The 21642-nt window shown below is 43.8% G+C and overlaps 1 protein-coding gene across 2 annotated transcripts in view; it reads left to right on the top strand.

Annotated features, from left to right (window-relative positions):
• Positions 1 to 11336, top strand: part of LOC122543291 (glycerol-3-phosphate dehydrogenase [NAD(+)], cytoplasmic-like) — a 33670-nt gene extending 22334 nt beyond the window's left edge. The window contains exons 3-8 of one of the 2 annotated variants that reach the window (XM_043681797.1): positions 441 to 581; positions 1548 to 1686; positions 2581 to 2693; positions 5604 to 5837; positions 6939 to 7045; positions 10274 to 11336. In XM_043681797.1, the coding sequence (XP_043537732.1) occupies positions 441 to 581; positions 1548 to 1686; positions 2581 to 2693; positions 5604 to 5837; positions 6939 to 7045; positions 10274 to 10370 (831 nt within the window). In that variant the 3' untranslated portion in view covers positions 10371 to 11336. The remainder of the gene's footprint in view (positions 1 to 440; positions 582 to 1547; positions 1687 to 2580; positions 2694 to 5603; positions 5838 to 6938; positions 7046 to 10273) is intronic. The other variant, XM_043681798.1, reaches the window with a different exon arrangement.
• Positions 11337 to 21642: the final 10306 nt, after the last annotated feature.

The following is a 21642-nucleotide window of genomic DNA, read 5'->3' as shown; positions in this document are numbered from 1 at the left end:
GGAAATCTGAATCGAATACCCATGAGAAGCAGCTGATTATCAGACATCCAAAGCACATTTAATCCCTGAAGGGAAAGGACACAAAGGGTTTGTTTACACCCAGTAAGCTGGACTGAGGAGCACAGTTAAGACTTCTTACATCAACTTAACAATATTCTGAACTACGTACTTGACAGCAAAGTTACAGGTACAGGGTTAAAGAATGTCAAAAAGAAAAACGTGGGCAGAAAAAAATGTCCAAACCTACAACTGAGGCTGAAATTGTGTGAAAGTTTAAAATATCGATCAGCAAGAAGGGGGAGTTACTGCAACAAGCGAAAAGCCATGGTGGGAAGTGAACAGTGGACATTGCTGAAGAGTGGGAGATTCCATCATCAAGTTTCTATTTCTGGACCAGGTTGTGTTGTCTCCTCATGGTGTTTGTTATCCAATGTGTTTAGATTGCGGTGCCTGGGCTGCTGGATGCAGCGAGAGATGCCGATATTTTGGTGTTTGTCATGCCACACCAGTTCATCAGAGAGACCTGTGATGAGTTGAAAGGTCAGATCAAGCTTTCCAGCATTGGAGTCTCTCTTATCAAGGTACAGCCTGAACCTCAATTATGGGCAGGGTCTTCACTTTTCCCTCTCCCTTCTCCCTCCCCCTGCCAATCTTGCTCTCTTTCTGCCTCCTCTCCCCTTCGTCCTTCCGCTGTGCCTCAAGCCCATCTATTTCTGTTCTCCCTGCTTTCCTTACCCCTGGGGTAACTCTTCCAAACTGCACACTGAACCATCTAGAAAGGCAGCAGACATGTGGGAACAACACCCCCTGCAAGTTCCTCTCCAAGTCACTCACCATCCTGACTAGGAATATATACTTTGTGTAGAATGTAGGTTTTTGACACCAATTTTTAAGGCAAAAAGTAGGGCCCAACTTCTCCGCAAGTAATTTTTTTTGAAGGATGAAAATCCAGACCAGGTCTTGGGAACTGCCAAGAATGACACTGCTGGTTGCTGTCCCTGGTGCTGAATGTCAGCTGTCTTAAACCATTTTCTGCTTTCTAACATTTAAATGAGAAAAAGAGCCAAATTTGGGGGGGGGGGGGGGGGGGGGTGGTGAGGGGAAGGCTCACTACTCCACTGCCACCGACCCCACACCCAACACCAGTGCAAGGAATGTGAACAATGGAGAATTTTAGGCTCAAAGCTGGGAGTTTACATTTATACAAGACTTGACTATTACTTGAGTTTAGACAACATGTAACCATTCTTCACCGTGGCTGGGTCAAAATCTCCTCCTGGCCTGGTGTACCCATGCCAAATGGACTGCAGCAGTGCCTGAAGACAGCTCAGCCTCGCAATTAGGGGTGAGCAATAAATGCTGGTCAGCACCCACATCCCATGAACAAATATCTATTATAAAACTGTACAATCCTGTACAGTCTGCATCAGTTTAATCTTCCAAATTAGATTCGGCAATTTTCAATTGCATAAAAAATATTAAGAACTAATTATTTCATTTCTAAAGAATTAATATAAAAACAAGCTCTTCACTGTTCTTTGCTGCAGGGTATTGAAGTTGGATCGTACGGTCTGAAGCTGATCTCTGATGTAATTCGGGAGACACTTGGAATTGAAGTGAGCGTGCTGATGGGAGCAAATCTTGCGAATGAAGTAGCGGCTGAGAAGTTCTGCGAGTCCACCATTGGTAATATCTCACAGTCATCCATGACGAGGTACTGGGTATGATGCCCAAAGGTATAGAGTATTTGCATAGCTGTACACAGGTATAGGACATAGGTGCTGAGACCTGTAGTGATATAAACTGGGGAGGGCCACTATTTGGCATCTATGATGTCGGCGCCCAGACACTATCTGGTGCCAGCAATGACTATAGGGTTGGGAGGAGAACCCGGGGGCCAGGGGCACGGTCGGGTCTAGATATCACCTTCACTGGTGAAGAGGCATAAGAGAAGCAGATGAAGAAGATTAAGCCTACCTTATTTCATGCAGCTGGCCTAGTGGTGTCTAGCCTACATCCTGCCGGCCATGTACAGCTGTCCAGAACATTACATAGAGCTACATGCCTGCTTTCCTGGCGGATGAATTTACAGCTCATTCAGAGGGCTCCCATTATGAATTGTTATATTATCTTACACCAAAAGGAGCACAGACCCAGGAAAGGCGTAATGTCCAGTGATCTTTTGTTGGCTTGTGAAATGTTTGATTCTTTCACGTGTATTTTATTTTCCAAGTTGCAGTTTCAAATTCTGGTAAGTGGAAGATTTTGCAAGGAGCCGCTGCTCCAATGAGAAGCCATTTCCTCTCGCATGTGTGCTGCTGCAGGTTTACTGGTGAAGCCATCAACAGCAAATGTGGGGGAGACCTAGTCTGTGGTTGGAAGAACCATGAGCATCTGGAACCACTGTCAGGCCTCCAGCCTCTCCCTTTTTGTATTGGCGATCAGAGCTGGTCACAGAGCTTAATGCTTAATCTCTGGCTTCTGTTCATACAATATAAATATACCCCCGGTATGTGCTGCCTACCACTGCCAGTGTTAATTCTCTTGATAGAGCTTTGCCTGACCTCTTCTACTGTTTAGGAGCTGCAAACATTGAACATGGAAAGATTTTAAAAGAACTGCTGCAGACTCGAAACTTCAGGCTCAGGGTGGTGGAGGAGGCAGATGCTGTGGAGATCTGCGGGGCCTTAAAGGTCTGTGAAGCTCTCACACCCGGTTCCCCTGCTTCCTTTGAGGATCGTTGTTTTAACTTTGAATTTTGTTATTGTGTGTGTCCCTCCTGCAAGTTCAGTGGTGGAGTGTGGACATACAACAGTGATGAGCTGTTCAAAGCACAATATGAGTAAGGTGGTTAGCAGTCCCACCTTGGAGTCAGAAATTTGTGACGGTTGGAGTCCCAGTCCAGAGGTTGAGCACAAGGACCCCAGTACTGAGCGGGTGCTGCCCTGGATGAGATACTGTGGGCTAGGAGCCCACCTCCCCTGTCAGTTGAGTTGAACACATCCTGTGCGACTATTGAAAGAGGGCAATTAGAACTCTTCCCGGTCACCTGTCCCTTAAACAACATTGCAAAAATCATTATCACGTTGGTGTTTGTGGGAGCTTGCTGTGCATGGATTGACTGCCACATTCCCAATGCTGCAACATTGACTGCATTTCAGTCTCATTTCATTTGCTGTAAAGCACTCTGAGGGAGCCTGAGGTTTGGGCCTGGCGCCTCATAAATACAAGTTTGTTCCTTCTTTGAAGACAATGTGATGTAACAATGATGGAGCAAAGTTTTGAACAGTGCCCGTCAGTGGTTGCTCCTCCCTGCCGTGCTGTAAGTGCATAAATGCACCCCCCGCAGCATGGCACTGAACCGGGCACACCGCAAGGCTCCCAGGTTTGCTCGCCAACCTGAGCTGTTGAGGTAAGGGTGGTGACAGGACTTAAAATCTACTTTCCCAGTCAGAGAGCGAGGAGGGAGTTTAGGAGTTGACCAAACAGATCCTCTTTCTAGAGAGTGCAGAGCTCCCAACCTGCCCACAGTTGTTTGATTTCAGATTTCCATACCACTTCTCCTTAACTGTGGTCTCTCAGCTGGAAATGACTTGGAGGCAAAACAGCTGAACTTGGTACTCTGGAAGCAACCAATGAGACAAAAATGGTCATTTTTCTGCAGGATGGAGAAAGACTCCCTCCCAGACACTCTTACTGAGACTACCATTCCCATGAGGAGATGAATTTCTGTGTCCATGCACTGGAATGTGAAGAGAGTGCTGCATTGTCTTTTAAATGAATCATTAAACTCAGGCACCTGTTTACTCACTCATGGGAATGTATAAGATCCCGTAGACTTTACTGGAAGCTTTGTTTTTGGTACGTTTGCCACCATTAACCCCTTAATGGACAGCATGCACACTAAATGAACAAATATAAAGAGTCCAACATCTAAAGAGACAGATGATGTTAACGATTTTTGAGAAGATTTGTAGCTCAGGGTTCATGATAAGTCTATAAGTTAGCTTGCTGAGCTGGAAGGTTTGTTTTCAGACATTTCGTCACCACACTAGGTAACGTCACCAGTGAGAGTCCCGGTAAAGAATTGGTGGTATGTCCTGCCTCTCTATTTATAGGTCTTAGTTTCTTAAGGTGGGTGATGTTATTTTACATTCTTTTCAAGGAAAGGTAGACAGGATCTAAGTTGATGTGTTTATTGATGGAGTTCTGGTTAGAATGCTATGCCTCTAAGAATTCTTGTGTGTGCCTTTGTTTCGCCTGTCCTAGGATGTGTGTGTTGATCCAGTCAAAGTGGTGTCCGTCTTGTCTGTATGTATAGAAACTAGTGAGAGTGAGTCGTGTCTTTTGGTGGCCAGCTGGTGTTTATGTATCCTGGTGACAAGTTTCCTGCTAGTTTGTCCGATATAGTGTTTTTTACAGTTCTTGCATGGTATCTTATAAATGATGCTAGTTTTGCTTGTAGTATCTAATGGATCCTTTAGGTTAATTGGTCGCTGTTTAAGTGTATTGGTAGGTTTGTGGGCTACCATGACACCAAGGGATCTGAGTAATCTGGAAGTCATTCCTGATATGCCTTTGACGTTGGGTAATGTGGCTATAGTTTTTGGTTGCGTTGTGTCTGCTTGTTTGGGCTTGTTTCTGAGGAATCAGCGGATTGTGTTTATTGGGTAACCATTTTTCTTGAAAATGTTGTGTAAATATTTTTCTTCTGTTTTTTGTAGTTCTTGGGTGCTGCAGTATGATGTATTGAAATAATGTCTTAGTGCAGCTCCATTAGTGGGTGTTGGGATGATTGCTTCGGAAGTTAAGTATTTGTTTTTCTGTACCCGCTGGTTTGAAGCTCTCTATTAACTGTACGTTCAACTGTCACGTCTAGGAATGGGAATTTGTTGTTGTTCTCCTTCTCTTTTGTGAATGTTATGCCTGTCGGGATATTGTTAATGGTGTTGTATGTTCCATTTTGTGATGACAAAGGTGTCATCTACGTAGCAGGCCCAAAGTTTGGGTTGGATAGATGGGAGGGCAGCTTGTTCAAGTCTCTGCATTCCTGCTTCTGCTATGAGCCCTGATATTGGGGATCCCATGGGTGATCCTTTGACCTGTTTGTAGGTTAAGAAACCAAGACCTATAAATAGAGAGGCGGGACATACCACCTGCACTTCACCAGAGACTGTCACTGATGTTACCTAGTATGGTGATGAAACGTCTGAAAACAAACCTTCCAGCTCAGTGAGCAAACTTTACATGATGTGGTTATTTCTCTTGCTGTTCATGGGAAATGCAGGGTTAATGACATAGGGTGGGGGGAGGGGGTCTGGGTGGAATTCTCTTCAGAGGATTGGTGGGCTGAATGGCTTGCACACTGTAGGGATTCTATCTTTGGAACCTTGCAAATTGATGCTGCATTTGCTTTCAAAGTGGTGTTGGCAACCATGCCTCGGCATGTGTTGTAGGACCTGATACAAATGCAGTTTCTTTCTTTTCGATGACTTGGTCAGTTCATTAGTCCTGTGAGTTATCGAGGCCTCCGGCCTGCCCTGTTTCTCTGAATGTTTGCTAACGCACAGCCTGTTATCGTCTCGCTTTCTTTTCTCTTTCAGAATGTGGTTGCCATGGGAGCCGGATTCTGTGACGGACTGGGCTACGGTGACAACACAAAGGCTGCAGTCATCCGCCTGGGGCTGATGGAAATTATCGCCTTTGTGAGGCTGCACTGCGAGGGCCTGGTGCCAGACTCCATCTTCCTCGAGAGCTGTGGCGTGGCCGACCTAATCGCCACCTGCTACGGAGGCCGTAACAGGAAAATCGCGGAGGTCTTTGCAAAGACAGGCAAGGTAGGGGGAAGGGGATGATGACCAGCTTGACCCCACTCCCACCCCTGAGCTTCAACCCTGCCATCAGCAACCTGGTGGATGACCTGAATGCCCTTCTGTCCTGTAGACACCAAATTTTACGAGTACCCTTGTTTGGACTCCCAGCCAATTGGTCCTTCTTCAAACACGAGGCACGTTAACAACCTTCACCTAACACTGCTGGCATTGGCTTGACGGTTCGAATGGCCTGCTTTTGCACTGTAATCGATGCTAGGCACTGTGGTTTGGTTTTCTCTGTGGACGTCAGTGTCAAGGCCAGCATTTATTACCTATCCGTAATTGCCCCTTAAAGGTGGTGGTGATATCTGAGTGGCTTGTTTTACCAGTGAAGAGGGCAGTTAAGAATCAGCCACATTGCTGTGGTTCGGGAGTCATATGTAAACCAGACCAGGTAAGGATGGCAGTTTCCTTTCCGAAAAGATATGAGTGAACCAGATGGGCTTTTCTAACAATTTGGTTGTTTCCTAGTAACGGTTGCTCAAAATAAGAAATGCGAGCAGACCATTCAGCCCCTCTAGCCTGTTTGCCATTCATGTAGATCCTGGCCGATCGACCTCAACTCCACCTTCCTGCACGCTACCCACATCATATCCAAAATCTAACCCCATCCCACTTGAAGAATGGGAGGCGGGTGAGCAGGGTTCTGGAGAAAAAGTTGCTAAATAGAATTAATGGACAGATTAGGCATGATCTGACGGAATGAGTGAGCAGGCCCAGTGTGGTTGAGTACCTGTTTTCCTGTCCCTGCATTACCCATTTCCAGCAAAGGTCACAGGGGAACACCACTGGGGTCAGGAGCTGGTGGTCAATGGCACCTCCCCCACCCTAGTTAAGGGGCACTGGAGCCCATTGTGTCATAGAGTCATATAGCACGGAAACAGACCCTTTCGACCCAACTCATCCATTCGGACCAGGTTTCCCAAACTGAACTAGTCCCATTCTATTGCTGATTCCGATACACCATTGGTGCTCATTCCACTCAAGGTAAGACCACCATCTGAGCTGAAGTAACTTGTTAGTCTGGCAGCTAAACTCATGACAGACTGTTCTATCCTTCCTCAGTCTATTAAACAGCTGGAAGAAGAGATGCTGAATGGGCAGAAGCTACAGGGACCACAGACAGCGATTGAAATCAATCACACTCTAAAGGTCCAAAACCTAGTCAATAAGTAAGTACTCCATACACCCGAGCTCCCCACTCTCCCATCATGCACCTACCTGGGGTAACGGCCTCTTTTATTCAGCCATGGGCAGCTCATGCTTTGATAATGTGAACAAGATGGTGCAGCTGTCTGCTGCAGCAGAGCACAGAAAGAGGCCATTTAACACATGCCCCCCACCCCCCCATGCTGACTCATTATCAGAGCTCTGCAACTCCCTTTCTCTTTCCCCAAAACATTGGCAAGTTTTCTTTTCCTCTTTGAGTGTTTACCCCAATCCCTGTTTAAAGTTACTTGGGAATCTCTGCTGTTGCCATTTCCCATCAACTCAATGCGTCGAAACATTCTCCTCGGTTTCCCCAACTCAGTGCTGTTTAATCTCTGTCTCATGGCTACCACCATTGACCCAGTGAGATAAATATTGGCCAGGACACCCCCACTCGCTCTGCTTTGAAACCTCTGCTGTGATATCTTTTGCATCTACATGGGGGTGTTGGTGTAACGTCTCATTCCCAATATGGCGCCTTCGGCAATGCAGCACTCCCACAGCAATGCATTGGGGTGGTACAGACTAGATTGTGCCTCTGGAGTAAGATTTGAACTCATGACATCCTGATTTTACAATCAGGTGGGCCCCAGTGGAAAGGCCCCTGTCTTTTCACGTTCTTTGTTTGATTGTAGCAAGGTTTTGAATTTAAATCAGATGTATCAGTGTGTTTACGTGCTGTTTGTAAAACATTAGCTATGTTCCCTTGACATTAGCAAGTAAAGAGTTTGTTTTATTAAGCTAAATCTGACCCAGGTAAAAGGACTCAGACGATGGAGTGCCATCATAGATGGGGGGTAAAGAGAGAGAGACGGACACATGGAGATCAGCAGTTTCCTTTACACAGCTGGTGTTGTCTGCAAAAAATGTCCTTTGCAAAACACCAGCAAGTCTGGCCGCATCTGTGGGCAGAAAACAGAGTTAATGTTTCAGGTCCAGTGACCCTTCATCGAAGTAGTTGGTCACATGATATTTCTCAATCTGACATCAAAAGTTGAATAATCCATTCTATACTAAAAAGGTAGCTTTGATTCTCTCAGGTCTGCACAGTGATCTTCAGAAGATCAAAACCTTTTGTCCAAACAATTACTTTCTGAATTGTTCATTATTCCATGGTTGAATATCTCTCAATCATAGACTCCCCACAGTATGGAAACAGGCCATTTGGCCCAAAAGTCCACACCGATCCTTTGAAGACTTTCCCACCCAGATCCATTCCCCTATGTTTACCCCTGACTAATGCACCTAACCTACACATCCCTGAACACTGTGGGGCAATTTAGCAAGGCCAATTCACCAAACCTGCATGTCTTTGGATTGTGGGAGGAAACCGGAGCACCTGGAGGAAACCAAGGGAGAACGTGCAAACTCCATACAGACAGTTGCCCAAGGTGGAGATCGAACCCGGGTCCCTAGTGCTGTGAGGCAGCAGTGCTAACTGCTGAGCCACTGTGCCACCTAAAAGACTGCCTTTTTTTAAAAAGTCTATTGTTTGTCTCCAGCCAATGATTTAAAAATGAATGTTTGACAGGAATAACAGAAGCAAGAGTGTGACCCACTGAGCTGCAATAAACAGAGCAACAAATTGACCCAGGACTCACTGGCAGTGACCGTGAAGGCCATGTTTTTCTTTTGCCCTAACTGGGAACTGCCTTTGGAGTGCCAACGATGATGTTCATGGAATATGGACACATTTGGATGGCCATCCTTAATTGCCCTTCAGGTTAGCTGCAACACTGACAACACCCAACAATGTGGCAATTTGCCCCAGGTACGTCCTGTACAGAAAAAGTAGAACAAGCCCAACCTGACTAGTTACTGCCCCATCAGTCTACTCTCGATCATCAGTAAAGTGATGGAAGGTGTCATCCACTGTTCTATTAAGCAGCACCTGCTCAGCAATAACCTGCTCAGTGACACCCAGTTTGGGTTCCACCAGGGTCACTCAGCTCCTGACCTCATTACAGCCTTGGTTCAAACATGGACAAAAGAGCTGAATTCCAGAGGGGAGGGGAGAGGGACAGCCCTTGACATCAAGGAGCCAAAGCCTGTCCGCCATCTAGAAGGCTCAAGTCAGGAGTGCGATGGAATACTCCCCACTTGCCTGGATGGGGGCAGCTCCAACAACACTCAAGAAGCTTGACACCATCCAGGACAAAGCAGCCCCCACTTGATTGGCACCACATCCACCACCGACGCAGCAGAGTGTACCATCTATAAGATGCACTGCAGCAACTCTACCAGGCTCATTCGACAGCATCTTCCAAACTATAGTTCATTCAGAAGGATACACACAGCAGATACATTGGAGCCCCACCAACTTCAAGACACTCACCATCCTGACTTGGAAATATATCACCATCCTTCACTGTCACTGGGTCAATATCCTGGAATTCCCTCCCCAATGCCATTGTGGGTCTACTTACAGTGGTTCAAGAAGACAGCTCGCCCCCCACCCTCTCAAGGGGCAACTAGGGATGGGCAATAAATGCTGGGCCCAGCCAGTGACACCCATGTCCCCTGACTGAATAAGAAATAAAGGACAAGGTGGTAGGGAACTGCCATATTGAATAAAATCACAACATCATGAGGGGTCTAGACAGAGTGGCATAGACAGATTAGAAACTGTTCCTGTTTGTAGAGGGATTGAGAAGCAGAGGACCCTAATTTCATGTAATTAGCAAACAAACCAAGTAGGATGTGGGAAAGTTTTTATGCACACCAGGTGGTTGGGATCTGGCATGCACTGCCTGATGCAGGTGATGGCAGATTCCATTATGGGCTTCAAAAGGAAATTGGATCAGGCTGATCAGGAAGTGGGACTAGCTGAGATGCTCTTGCTGAAAAGGTGAAGGGCCAAATAGCCTCAATTTGTGCTGGAATCATTTTACAAATGGCTTGCTGGGCTGGCTCTGAGAGTAATTGATAGTGACAGTAGGCCAGACTGGCTAAGGGTGGCAGATTTCCTTCCCTAAAGGTGATCAGATAGTTTTTCCATGGTTACCTGCTTGTCTACTTACCATTATAGAAGACAGCTTTTAAATTCCTGCTTTATCTGTTGACTATCTTCCAACCATCACAGTGGGATTTGAACTCCGTGTCCAGATTAGTTGAAATTACTATTCCAGTAGCATAACCACTTTATTACCATCTACACATTGACTGTGTGAAATCTTTCTGTTTCTTTCTAGATTCCCTTTGTTCACTGCCGTGTACCAAATCTGTTATGAACGCAAACCAGTCTCTGAATTTGTCAAGTGCCTCCAAGATCATCCAGAACATAAGTGAACCATGATCTTAAGGAACCTGTTCTAGACCTGCCTTAGGCAAAGTATCAAGGTGGTGCTTGTTGCACATACCGAGTGCTGACAGATCTTTCATGCAGTTGTACAGAGACAGGTTGTCTCTGTGATTTAAAACGTGTGCTTGGGACACAGTTTCTGCTTTGGATAGAATCAGGAAATTGCAGCCAAAATGTGCTTAAATGTGTCCTATTTAGGTTAGGCTTAAAGTTTCTACTGAAATGTATTTGCATCATCATTCAGGAACCAGCCTGATAATGTAACTATTCATACATTTAGTCTTCTTTCTAGTCTTCCTTGGTGTGGTTAAGAGTGGTAACCTGGTGCAGTTTCACTAATGCAGCGGACAATGTGTTAAATCACCAAATGTTAGACACTTTCCCAAGAATGTCCAGGATAAGTAACTTCATTTTAAAATCACTGAAAATGGCCTTGAATATATTCAAGAACCCAGCTTTCACTATCAGAAAGTTGCCACTTCATTATCTTTTCATGCTGGGTCAGGGTCAGAGTAGTCAAATAGTGCACATCAGCAAAAAGATGTTTCAATAATACATTCCATGAGAAAATGAGACATGAAACTCCCAGTACAAAACCTAGCAAGAACACAGCAAAGTTGGATGACACACTCAATGGGAAATCATCAATGATTGAAATTTCACGGCCTCGCCTGTAAAGGGACAGCACTTATTTTCAGGAATGTACTTGATTAACCACCAAACTCTGAAAATTATTTTTAGCTTTTGGTTCACACTTTTAATTAATTTTCACGTGCTTTGGTTTCTCACGTCCCTTTTTTTTTGGTTAGCCATTTCCCCAGTCTCATGATCTTTGCATTGGATATTTAATCATTTCAATCCTCTCCCACTTTTTACTCGTTTCTGTAAAAGATATCTCTGCTACTTGACAAATGGTATTCAGCACCAGCATGAAGTAAAATAGAAGTAACAAACATAGGAGTGTTTCATTTTATAAATATATACACACACACACACACAAAAATGTTTGTGCTGCATTACTGGGGTCTGGAACTTTGATAAAATGGAATGAGGGCCCCAGAAACAAAACCTTTCACAACTCCAGCACTGGATTACTGCTTCAACCCAATTGTTACCTTGCTCACGCAGGGGTATAAATTCTAGCAGGCTTTCTAGATGATGTCAAGCTGAAGACCCCAATACCATTTGTCCTAATAAATTGTGTGGAATTCGAAAAGACTTTTCATCTCATAAATATTCAAGGTTGTCATCTGATAACCGGAGATGGTCCCGAAGGAGATGAACTGAGATGGGAACTGCATTAGTTTTAATGTAGAAATTGTCAAGCTGGAATTAAAACACTTTTGAGAGTTCCAAGAACCATATTTATTTTCTGAAAAATTGCCTTTAGCTGACAGCAGCTGAAGAGTTCTGAGCAGAGACATCTCTCAGTGAATGATCGGCCCCTGCTTAACAGATAGAAAGCCAATTCCTGTTTTTGGTGGCCACTCTAGATGCCTGAAAATTGGGCCCAAATCAGTGGAGAGAAGGTCTGTGTAACTCAGATGTAGACTGTCCCACAAATTGGCCACTAGACACAGTATAGAGACAGTGAGGACTGCAGATGCTGAAGATCAGACGAGAGGGTATGGTGCTGGAAAAGCACAGCAGGTCAGGTAGCATCCGAGGAGCAGGAAAATCGACGTTTCAGGCATAAATCATTCCTGATGAAGGGCTTATCCCCGAAACATTGATTCTCCTGCTCCTCAGATGCTGCCTGACCTGCTGTGCTTTTCCAGCGCCACACCCACGACACTAGACATAGTACTTCCAGTGTTAAATGCACCCATTTAAAACTGGAAAAACAGACACAACACACACTGATTTCTACCCTTGTTCTGTCCGACCGGTTGCTTTATCTGGCCTGAGCTGGTGGCCAAAATATGGAAAAAATATGTGGCACAAAGGTGAGTTATATAATTTTAATTTGGACAAAAGCAAACAGGCCTTGCCCTAATATCAATGTTTTTGTAACTAGCAATCATTTTCAGCTGTAAGTCCATAAATTTCACCTCCCACTCCGTGATGCAGAATCTGCATAAACCGTACAAACAGAAGTAGATTATTCAATAGACAATAGGTGCAGAAGTAGGCCATTCGAGCCAGCACCACATTCATTATGATCATGGCTGATCATCCACAATCAGTAGCCTGTTCCTGCCTTATCCCCATAACCCTTCGTTCCACTATCTCTCAGAGCTCTATCCATCTCTTTCTTGAAAGAGACTTGGCCTCCACTGCCTTCTGGGGCAGAGCATTCCATACACCCACCACTCTCTGAGTGAAGAAGTTTCTCAACTCTGTTCTAAATGGTCTACCCCTTATTTTTAAACTGTGTCCTCTGGTTCTGGACTCACCCATCAGCGGAAACGTGCTTCCTGCCTCCAGAGTGTCCAATCCATTAATAATCTTATATGTCTCAATCAGATCCCCTCTCATCCTTCTAAACTCATGTGTATACAAGCCCAGTCGCTCCAATCTTTCAACATATGATAGGCCCGCCATTCTGGGAATTGACCTCGTGAACCCATGCTGCACTCCCTCAATAGCTAGAATATCCTTCCTCAAATTTGGAGACCAAAACTGCACAATTCATCCCATCAAGTCTGCTCCACCATTCAATAAGATCACAGCTGATCTGACTATCCTCAACTCCAATTGCCTTCCTTTTCCTTAGACCCCTTGATTTCCTTCCTGATTAAAGATCTGTCTATCGTAGATTTAAATATACTTAATGATCTCCTGGAACACCAGGCCTATTAGGTGGTGAATAGATGCGAAATAATCTGTGGAAGCCTACCTGAACACTTACAATGCCACAGGTTGGGGCCTTCAGTCTCAGCTTATTGCCTTTTTATGTGAAGGTATAGAAGTGTACTGTACCTTTGAGAGTGAAGGACTTAGGCACACAGTGCTGGAGAAGTTACATTGTAACATTTGGTCCAGCAGCTAGAGTAGCTGGTTGTCTGGATACAAAAACAAATTTGAATTCGGCCAATCAGTTTAAATTATACCCCAAAAATAACAAACTCCAAACCTGTTTGAATTTAGTATACTGACAATATTAAAAGTCAATGATACGATCAATGCTTTGGGGATATAAGACCAGGGAAAATTGAACAGTTGAGGGAGAACTACCAAGCCACCAACATCTGCAGACTGCCTGGAAAATTAGCTCTCCTAAAGGTACATTTTTATATCAATGACTAGTGAAAGAGAAATCCTAAGAAGAAGAAAATCTACAGAGGAAGATACAAAGCGAAGATTTGACAGCTGCCGGGTTTTGAAATTTGAATTTTTGGTAAATTTTACTTGGGGGTTTTATCGCATTAGTATTATAGAAGGGAAAGTAAATGATAGTTTAGAGGAAGGAGTTGTAAATTGTTGTTAGTTAATTATTGTTATACGTTCAGAAATAAAGTTGATAATTTTTACTTTAAATAGTTCTTGGCCTCTCGAATTTTCACAGAGTACTGTACAGGATAAATCTTTTCTGTGTTGCTGGTTTAAATTAAGCAGGAGGGTTTACCCCATGTCATACAGTTTGGGGATTCATCGCTGGGATTTGAATAGTTTGGGGGGCTTTTGTCTGCGATTTGAACAGTTTGAGTTTTGGATTTGTGATTTCAACAGGTTTAGACAGATTTGAATAGATTTGGGGTACGAAAAAGCCCAGTAGGTTGCAGGTTAATGTCCTAGATCTTTAAATAAAACGTAGGTGAGACAATTTGTTTACTTTCAGTGATTTGTGGTTGATTAAATTAGAAGTGAGAAAAATGGTTCTTAAAATTCCTAAAGGAGGTTCTGGGATTTGAAGATGATTCTCAAATTTGCCAAGAAAATTTAGAAGGAAAGAAAAAGGCCATACTTTTAAAATTGGCAAAGAAATTAGGTTTGGGTTTAACCAAGGACAAAAGTAAAGCTGAAATTGTAAAGGAAATACTCAAACACTTATGTGTATCAGAGAAACAGACAAGTGCAGTAAAGGTAGAAAAACTTAAATTACAATGGAGTCAGAAGATAAAGAGAAACAGAGAGAGAGATTAAAAAAAAGACAGAGGTTCTTAGCTGAGCAAAGAGATAGAGAAGAAAGGGAGAGGCAAAAGGAGAGAATTTGAAATTGAGAAGTTTCGTCTTAGTCGACAAAGTCAAATTAACAGGATGGAAATGAAAAGACAGGATAGTGATATATACAAATATGTCAAAACTCTGCCACATTTTATTGAGAAAGATGTTGAAGCCTTCTTTATTTCATTTGAAAAATTGGCTGGGTAGATGGAGTGGTCCAAGAATTTATGGGTAATGCTAGTTCAGACTAAACTGGTAGGCAGAGCTAGTGAGGTATTTGCCGCACTGTCAGATGAGGTGTCAAGAAATTACGAAGAGGTTAAACACGCTATTTTTAAATGCTTATGAATTGGTACCAGAAGCATAGAGACAGCGGTTCAGAAACACTGAAGGAACCAGGTCAGACTTATGTTGAGTTCAAAAGAATTAAACAGTCATTTTGATAAATGGGTGAATGCTTTGAAAATAGATAAGACCTATGAGGCTCTAAGAGAGATTATTCTGCTGGAGGAGTTTAAAAACTCACTGCCAGAGATGGTAAGAATTCACGTGGAGGAACAGAAAGTTCAGGAAGTGAGAAAGGCAGCAGAATTCGCAGATGAGTACATGTTGGTGCATAAGACAAGCTTCCTGCCAGAATTTCATCATGTGAGGGATAGAAGTTGGGAGAAGGGGAGATCTTACACTACGAAACCAAGAGTAGAGAGCACTGGTAAGAATTTACCACAGGATAAAAAAAGAAGCCTAAGATGGTGTAAAGGGGGTGAAAGACCTCACGTGCTTCCACTGTGGTAAAGTTGGACATGTAAAGACACAGTGCTGGTCGTTAAAGAAAGGCACTGTGGGAAAAGATGTGGTAAAGGAAGCTAAGGCAGTGGCATGAGTGAAGGTAGTAAAGGACACCCCAAGAAGAGCCGAGGAGCTGCAGGAGAGTGCACACACTAGGCAAGGGCTGGGTACAGAGTTAGTACCTGACCTCTACAAAGAATTCACCTCTGTGGGTAAAGTGTACTCAGAAAGAACAGGGGGATAAGGACAAGAAGCTATAATTTTGAGAGATACAGGATCTAACCAGTCATTGATAGTAAAGAATGAGTGAATATGCACTCTTTCTGATCTGTTACCCGAGAGTGTGGTAATTTGTGGGATAGATGGACAGAAGTTTAGCGTTCCCCTATGCAAGATCAGGTTTGGGTGCCAACTCAAGACTGGAGAAGTTACAGTGGGAGTGATTGGCAGAGTGTCAGTTCCAGGAATTCAATTTGTTCTTGGGAATGATTTGGGAGGATCCAAGGTGGGAGTGACACCCCTTGTGGAGAAACCCAAGGAAGACCAAGAAACTGAGGAGTTAAAACAGAAATATCCTGGTATTCTCCCAGACTGTGTGGTAACCGGATTCCACTATCATAAGTCACAGCACAAAGTGAAAAGTAAAGAGAAAGATGAAGGAGGTGAGGTTCACTTAGCAGATACCCTGTTTGACATAATGGTACAGGAAAAACCTGAACAGGCAGAGGGTCAGACAGAAGTGTTTAGTCCTGAAAGGCTAAGGGACTTGCAACAGCAAGACAAGATGATAAAACATATATGTGAATGCGTACTCTGAAAAGGAGGCAGAGAATATTCTGGAGGGTTATCTGAAAGAATCCTAATACAAAAATGGAGACCACGGCAGGTTAGTGCAGAGGAGAAATGGGCCGTAGTGCACCAGATTGTGTTGCCGGTAGCACATGAACTACCTGTATGAGGTCACATCGGGGTACGAAAGACACAGAGTAAGGTACGAAAACATTTGTATTGGGCTGGATGTGGTTAACTTTTGCCGTACGTGTCATACATGCCAAATGGTAGGTAAGCCACAGGCGGTAATAAAACCAGCCCCTTTGTTGCCAATTCCCACATTTGAAGAACCTTTCATGCGGGTTGTAATTGATTGCATAGGTCCCCTCCCAAAAACTTAAAATGGGAACCAGTACTTGTTAACCCTAATGGATGTGTCTACCAGATTTCTGGAGGCAATTCCATTGTGGAGTATCAAGGCAAAAAGGGTAAGAGAGGAGTTAGTAGCTTTCTTCACACGGTATGGGCTATCCAGAAAGATTCAGTCAGACCAAGGGTCAATTTTTGCTGCTAAGCTGTTTAAGGAGGTTATGGATAGCTTAGGTATACAGCACTTTAAATCCAGTGTGTATCATCCTGAATCCCAGGGAACTTTAGAAAGGTGACATCAGACCTTGAAGACCACTTTGAGAGCACACTGTCAGGATTACCCAAATGATTGGGATAAAAGTATCCCATTCGTATAGTTTGCCAATAGAGATGACCCAAATGAATCTACTCAGTTCACTCACTTTGAGTTAATATTAGGGAATGAAGTGAGAGGTGCTTTGAAATTAATTAAAGAAAAATTGTCAGGACCAAAGTCAGAGATCTCACACTTAGATTATGTATTGGAGGTGAGGGAAAGATTAAATAGAGTAGGTGAGTTAGCCAAATAGCACCTAAAGAGGGCACAGTATAGAATAAAACAGGTGGCAGATAAAAGCTCTGTGACTCAGACATTTTCCCGAGGGGATGAGGTGTTAATACTGTTACCAGTGATAGGAGATCCCTTCAAAGCCAAGTTTAGTGGTCCCTACCAAATTGAGAAAAAATTGAGTCAGGTGAACTATCTAGTAAAGATGTCAGATAGAGAAAAAAATGGTATCAGGTATTTCATGTGAACATGTTGAATGTGTATTATACAAGAGAGAAAGAACAGGAGAAACCGGTCTGAGATACTGCCCCACAGAACGAGGAATCAAATCCAGATGATGTGGATTTTGATGTGCCTCAAAATAGATTTAAAAATGAAGAATTCCTTGAAGAGTGGGATAGGTTAGTAAACTATCTGTCTCATGAGCATAGATCACAGTTGAAAGATTTGTTATTGCAGTAGCAGGACATATGTAAAAATTAGATGGGGAGGACTAATACTATTGTACATGAAGTAGACATAGGAAATACTGCTTCAATAAAACAACACCCCAATCAGCTTAATCCTTTCAAAGCCAGACAGGTCCAGAAGGAGGTGGAGGCCATGCTCAACAAGGATATCATCGAACCAAGCCAGAGCGAGTGGAGTTCGCCGATCGCCTTAGTTCCCAAACCAGACAGTACTCAATGATTATGCGTGGATTATCGGAAGGTTAATACCATTACAAAATCGGACTCATATCCAATTCCAAGATTGGAGGACTGTATTGAGAAAGTCAGACAAGCCAGTTACATCACCAAGTTGGACTTAATGCATGGTTACTGGCATGTATCTTTACGAGAGATGGCGAAAGAAATTTCTGCGTTTGTGACCCAAAATGAGCTATATCAGTTTAAAGTGATGCCCTTTGGAATGAAGGACACACCCGCCACATTCCAAAGAATTATGAACAGAGTTGTGGCTGGGTTAACAAACTGTGCAGTCTGTTTGGATGATGAAGTGATCTTTGGTAATTCCTGGAAAGATCACATGGTACAGTTGGCAGAGCTCTTTGAATGACTACGAGAAGCAAAACTAGTGATAAACTTAAATAAAACTGAATTCGCGAAAGCAGAGGTGACATTCTTGGGACATAACATCGGTCGTGGAAGGTTGACCCCATGGAACACAAAGACATAGGCCATCGAGGAATTTCCACAACCAACCTTAAAGAAAGAGGTGCTTTGATTCTTCAGACTCAGCGGATTCTATCAAACGTTTGTTCCAACCTTCAGCAGTGTAGTGGTACTGTTAACTGATTTGCTGAAGAAGAACACAAAGTTCCGGTGGACAGGAGGCATTTGACCATTTGAAAGCCATATTAACCACCAAACCAGTTTTAGCTACACCAACCTTTTCAAAATCTTTTAACATCACCATCAATGCTAGTGACATAGGGGTTGGAGCTGCACTCATACAGGAGGATGAGGATGGGATTGAACTGCCAGGTGGTTTTCGAAGAAGCTCAACATCCACCAGAGGAAATACTCCACGATCGAAAAATAACTATTGAGTTTGGTACTGGCCTTACAACACTTTAATGTCTATGTCACGAACAATTGTCGGAGAAGGTTGTGTACACAGATCACAATCTGCTTACATTTATGGGCGGCACGGTGGCACAGTGGTTAGCACTGCTGCCTCTCAGCGCCAAAGACCCGGGTTCAACTCCCGCCTCAGGCGACTCTCTGTGTGGAGTTTGCACATTCTCCCCGTGTCTGCATGGGTTTCCTCCAGGTGCTCCGGTTTCCTCCCACAATCCAAAAATGTGCAGGTTAGGTGAATTGGCCATGCTAAATTGCCCGTAGTGTTAGGTGAAGGGGTAAATGTAGGAGTATGGGTCTGGGTGGTATACGCTTCGGCGGGTCGGTGTGGACTTGTTGGGCCGAAGGGCCTGTTTCCACACTGTAAGTAATCTAATCTAATACATTCTTTAAAGCATTCTCTTTAAAGACAAGTAAATGAGATTATTTCATTGGAGTCTTATGTTACAGACTTTTAAATTAAAAATTGTACATGTTGTGGATTGTAAGAACGTAATCGCAGATGCATTATCATGGATTTAACTGATAAAGTTTAGATGAGATTTATATTTATTTAATTGGTTTTATATATATAGGTATATAGGAAGACGTTAAGGTGAACTTAGATTAAAGTTATCGGTATGCTAGGGTGATGTGTTTAAAGAATAGAAAGAAAAATGAAGCCATCTTTTCATTATGATGGTTTAGTTTTTCTTAAGGGAGGAGGTGTTATGAAGGTGTAGAAGTGTACTATACCTTGAAGAGATTGAAGGACTTAGAGAGGCACACAGAGTGCTGGAGAAGTTACATTGTAACATTTGGTCCAACAGCTAGAGTAGCTGGTTGCCTGGATACAAAAAGAAATTTGAATTCAGCCAATCAGTTTAAATTATACCCCAAAAAATACCAAACTCCAATCCTGTTTGAATTTAGAATATTGACAACATTAAAAGCCAATGACACAATCCAATGCTTTGGGGGCATAAGACTGGGGAAGATTGAACACTTGAGGGACAACTGCCAAGCCACCAACATCTGCAGACTGCCTGGAAAATTAGCTCTCTTAAAGGTACATTTATCTATCAATGACTAGTGAAAGAGAAATCCTGAGAAGAAAATGTACAGAGGAAGATACAAAGTGAAGATTCGACAGCTGCCAGGTTTTGGAATTTGAATTTTTGGTAAATCTTACTTGGGGGTTTTATCGGACCAGTATTATAGAAGGGAAAGTAAACAATAGGTTAGAGGAAGGAGTTGTAATAGTTGTTAGTTAATTATTCTAGGTTAGACTTTAAGAAATAAAGTTGTTAACTTTTACTTTGAATAGTTCTTGGCCTCTCGAATTTTCAGAGATTACTACACGGGATAAATCTTTTCTAAGTTGCTGGTTTAAATTAAGCAGGAGGGTTTACCCCATGTCCTAACACTTTTTTAATGGTTTCTGGAAATCAACATTTACTTTTGCCTAATACAATACAGGCTCGAGTGAGCATTTGAAATGGTTTGTTGAGTCAGACTGGAATCTTGCTCCATCAAGATAAAGGTGCATCTGGGCCCAGTCAGGAGGTAAGTAGGTGTTTGGCTGACTGGATATCATTTCTTTTTGTCGAATGGCTTGTATCTGATGGATAGAAGAGTTCATCACAATAAACCTATCAGGGAGGAACACTTGAATCAAGGGGAATTTCCAGTTACTTATCATCAGTGGACTGCTGAGATCTCATACTGGATGTTGTAGAAATAAAGTGAAATCTTCACTTCAAAGCATACAAAATTGGGGAGGGGTGACTGCAAATGTTGGAAATCAGTTACTTTGTCAGATTTAAATGAGGAGTTAAATATAAGTTTTAGAATGAAAGGGATCAAAGGTTAATGGGAGGAAAGCAAGAACAGCAGATAGCGGCGCGAGCTAGGCGGAAGTGAGGTTGGAGCGCAGAGCTGGTCGGGAAGGTAAGTGACTGATATATAAAGACCTTACCTCGACGCCAATGGTCTTCTCACAGCAGAGAGCGGCGCGAGCTGGGTGGAAGTGAGGTTGGAGCGCAGAGCTAGTTTGGAAGGTAAGTGACTGATATTTGAGTGGGTGTGTTCTAGACCCCAGGCCCTACATAGTAGGGCCTCCCTCCCATCCTCCTCCTCTAACCTAATTTTAAAGTCCACAGGTAAGCTACTCAGTGTTCTTGTTTTCAGAGACGAAGTGTAGAGTAATGGCAGCGCAGGGAGTGGAATGTTCCTCCTGCAGGATGTTCGAGGTAGGGGTGACCACCGATACTCCTGCCGACTTCATCTGCAGGAAATGCAGTCAGATCCTGCTCCTCACAGAACGAGTTAGGGAACTGGAACTGGAGTTGGATGAACTGAGGATTATTCGAGAGGCTGAGAGGGTGATAGATAGAAGCTACAGGGACATAGCTACGCCAGAGAACAGAGGTAGCTGGGTAACAGTTAGAGCTGGGAAGGGGAGGAAGCAGGCAGTGCAGGGATCCCCTGTGGTCGTTCCCCTAAACAATAAGTATACCGCTTTGGATACTGTTGGGGTAGCAGGGGTAAGCTGCAGTGACCGGGTCTGTGGCATGAGGTCTGGCTCTGAGATTCAGAAGGGAAAGGGGGAGAGGAGGAGAGCGCTATTATAGGAGACTGTATAGTTAGAGGGACAGACAGGCGGTTGTGGACATGGGCGAGACTCTCGGATGGTTTATTGCCTCCCGGGTGCCAGGGTCCGAGACGTCTCGGACCGTGTCTTCAGAATCCTTAAGGGGGAGGGTGCGCAGCCAGAAGTCGTGGTGCACGTTGGCACCAACGACATAGGTAGGAAGAGAGGTGGGGAGGTCATCCAAGAGCTCAGGGAGTTAGGCTGGAAGCTAAAAGCTAGGACAGACAGAGTCGTCATCTCTGGGTTGTTGCCGGTGCCACGTGACAGTGAGGCAAGGAATAGGGAGAGAGTGCAGTTGAACACGTGGCTGCAAGGATGGTGTAGGAGGGAGGGCTTCAGGTATTTGGACAATTGGACTGCATTCTGGGGAAGGTGGGACCTGTACAAACAGGACGGGTTGCACCTGAACCAGAAGGGCACCAATATCCTGGGAGGTAGGTTTGCTAGCACTCTTCGGGGGG

Source organism: Chiloscyllium plagiosum, chromosome 43, assembly GCF_004010195.1.
Source record: "Chiloscyllium plagiosum isolate BGI_BamShark_2017 chromosome 43, ASM401019v2, whole genome shotgun sequence".
Classification (NCBI taxonomy): Eukaryota; Metazoa; Chordata; class Chondrichthyes; order Orectolobiformes; family Hemiscylliidae; genus Chiloscyllium; species Chiloscyllium plagiosum.
This window is presented reverse-complemented; position numbering and strand designations above follow the sequence as displayed.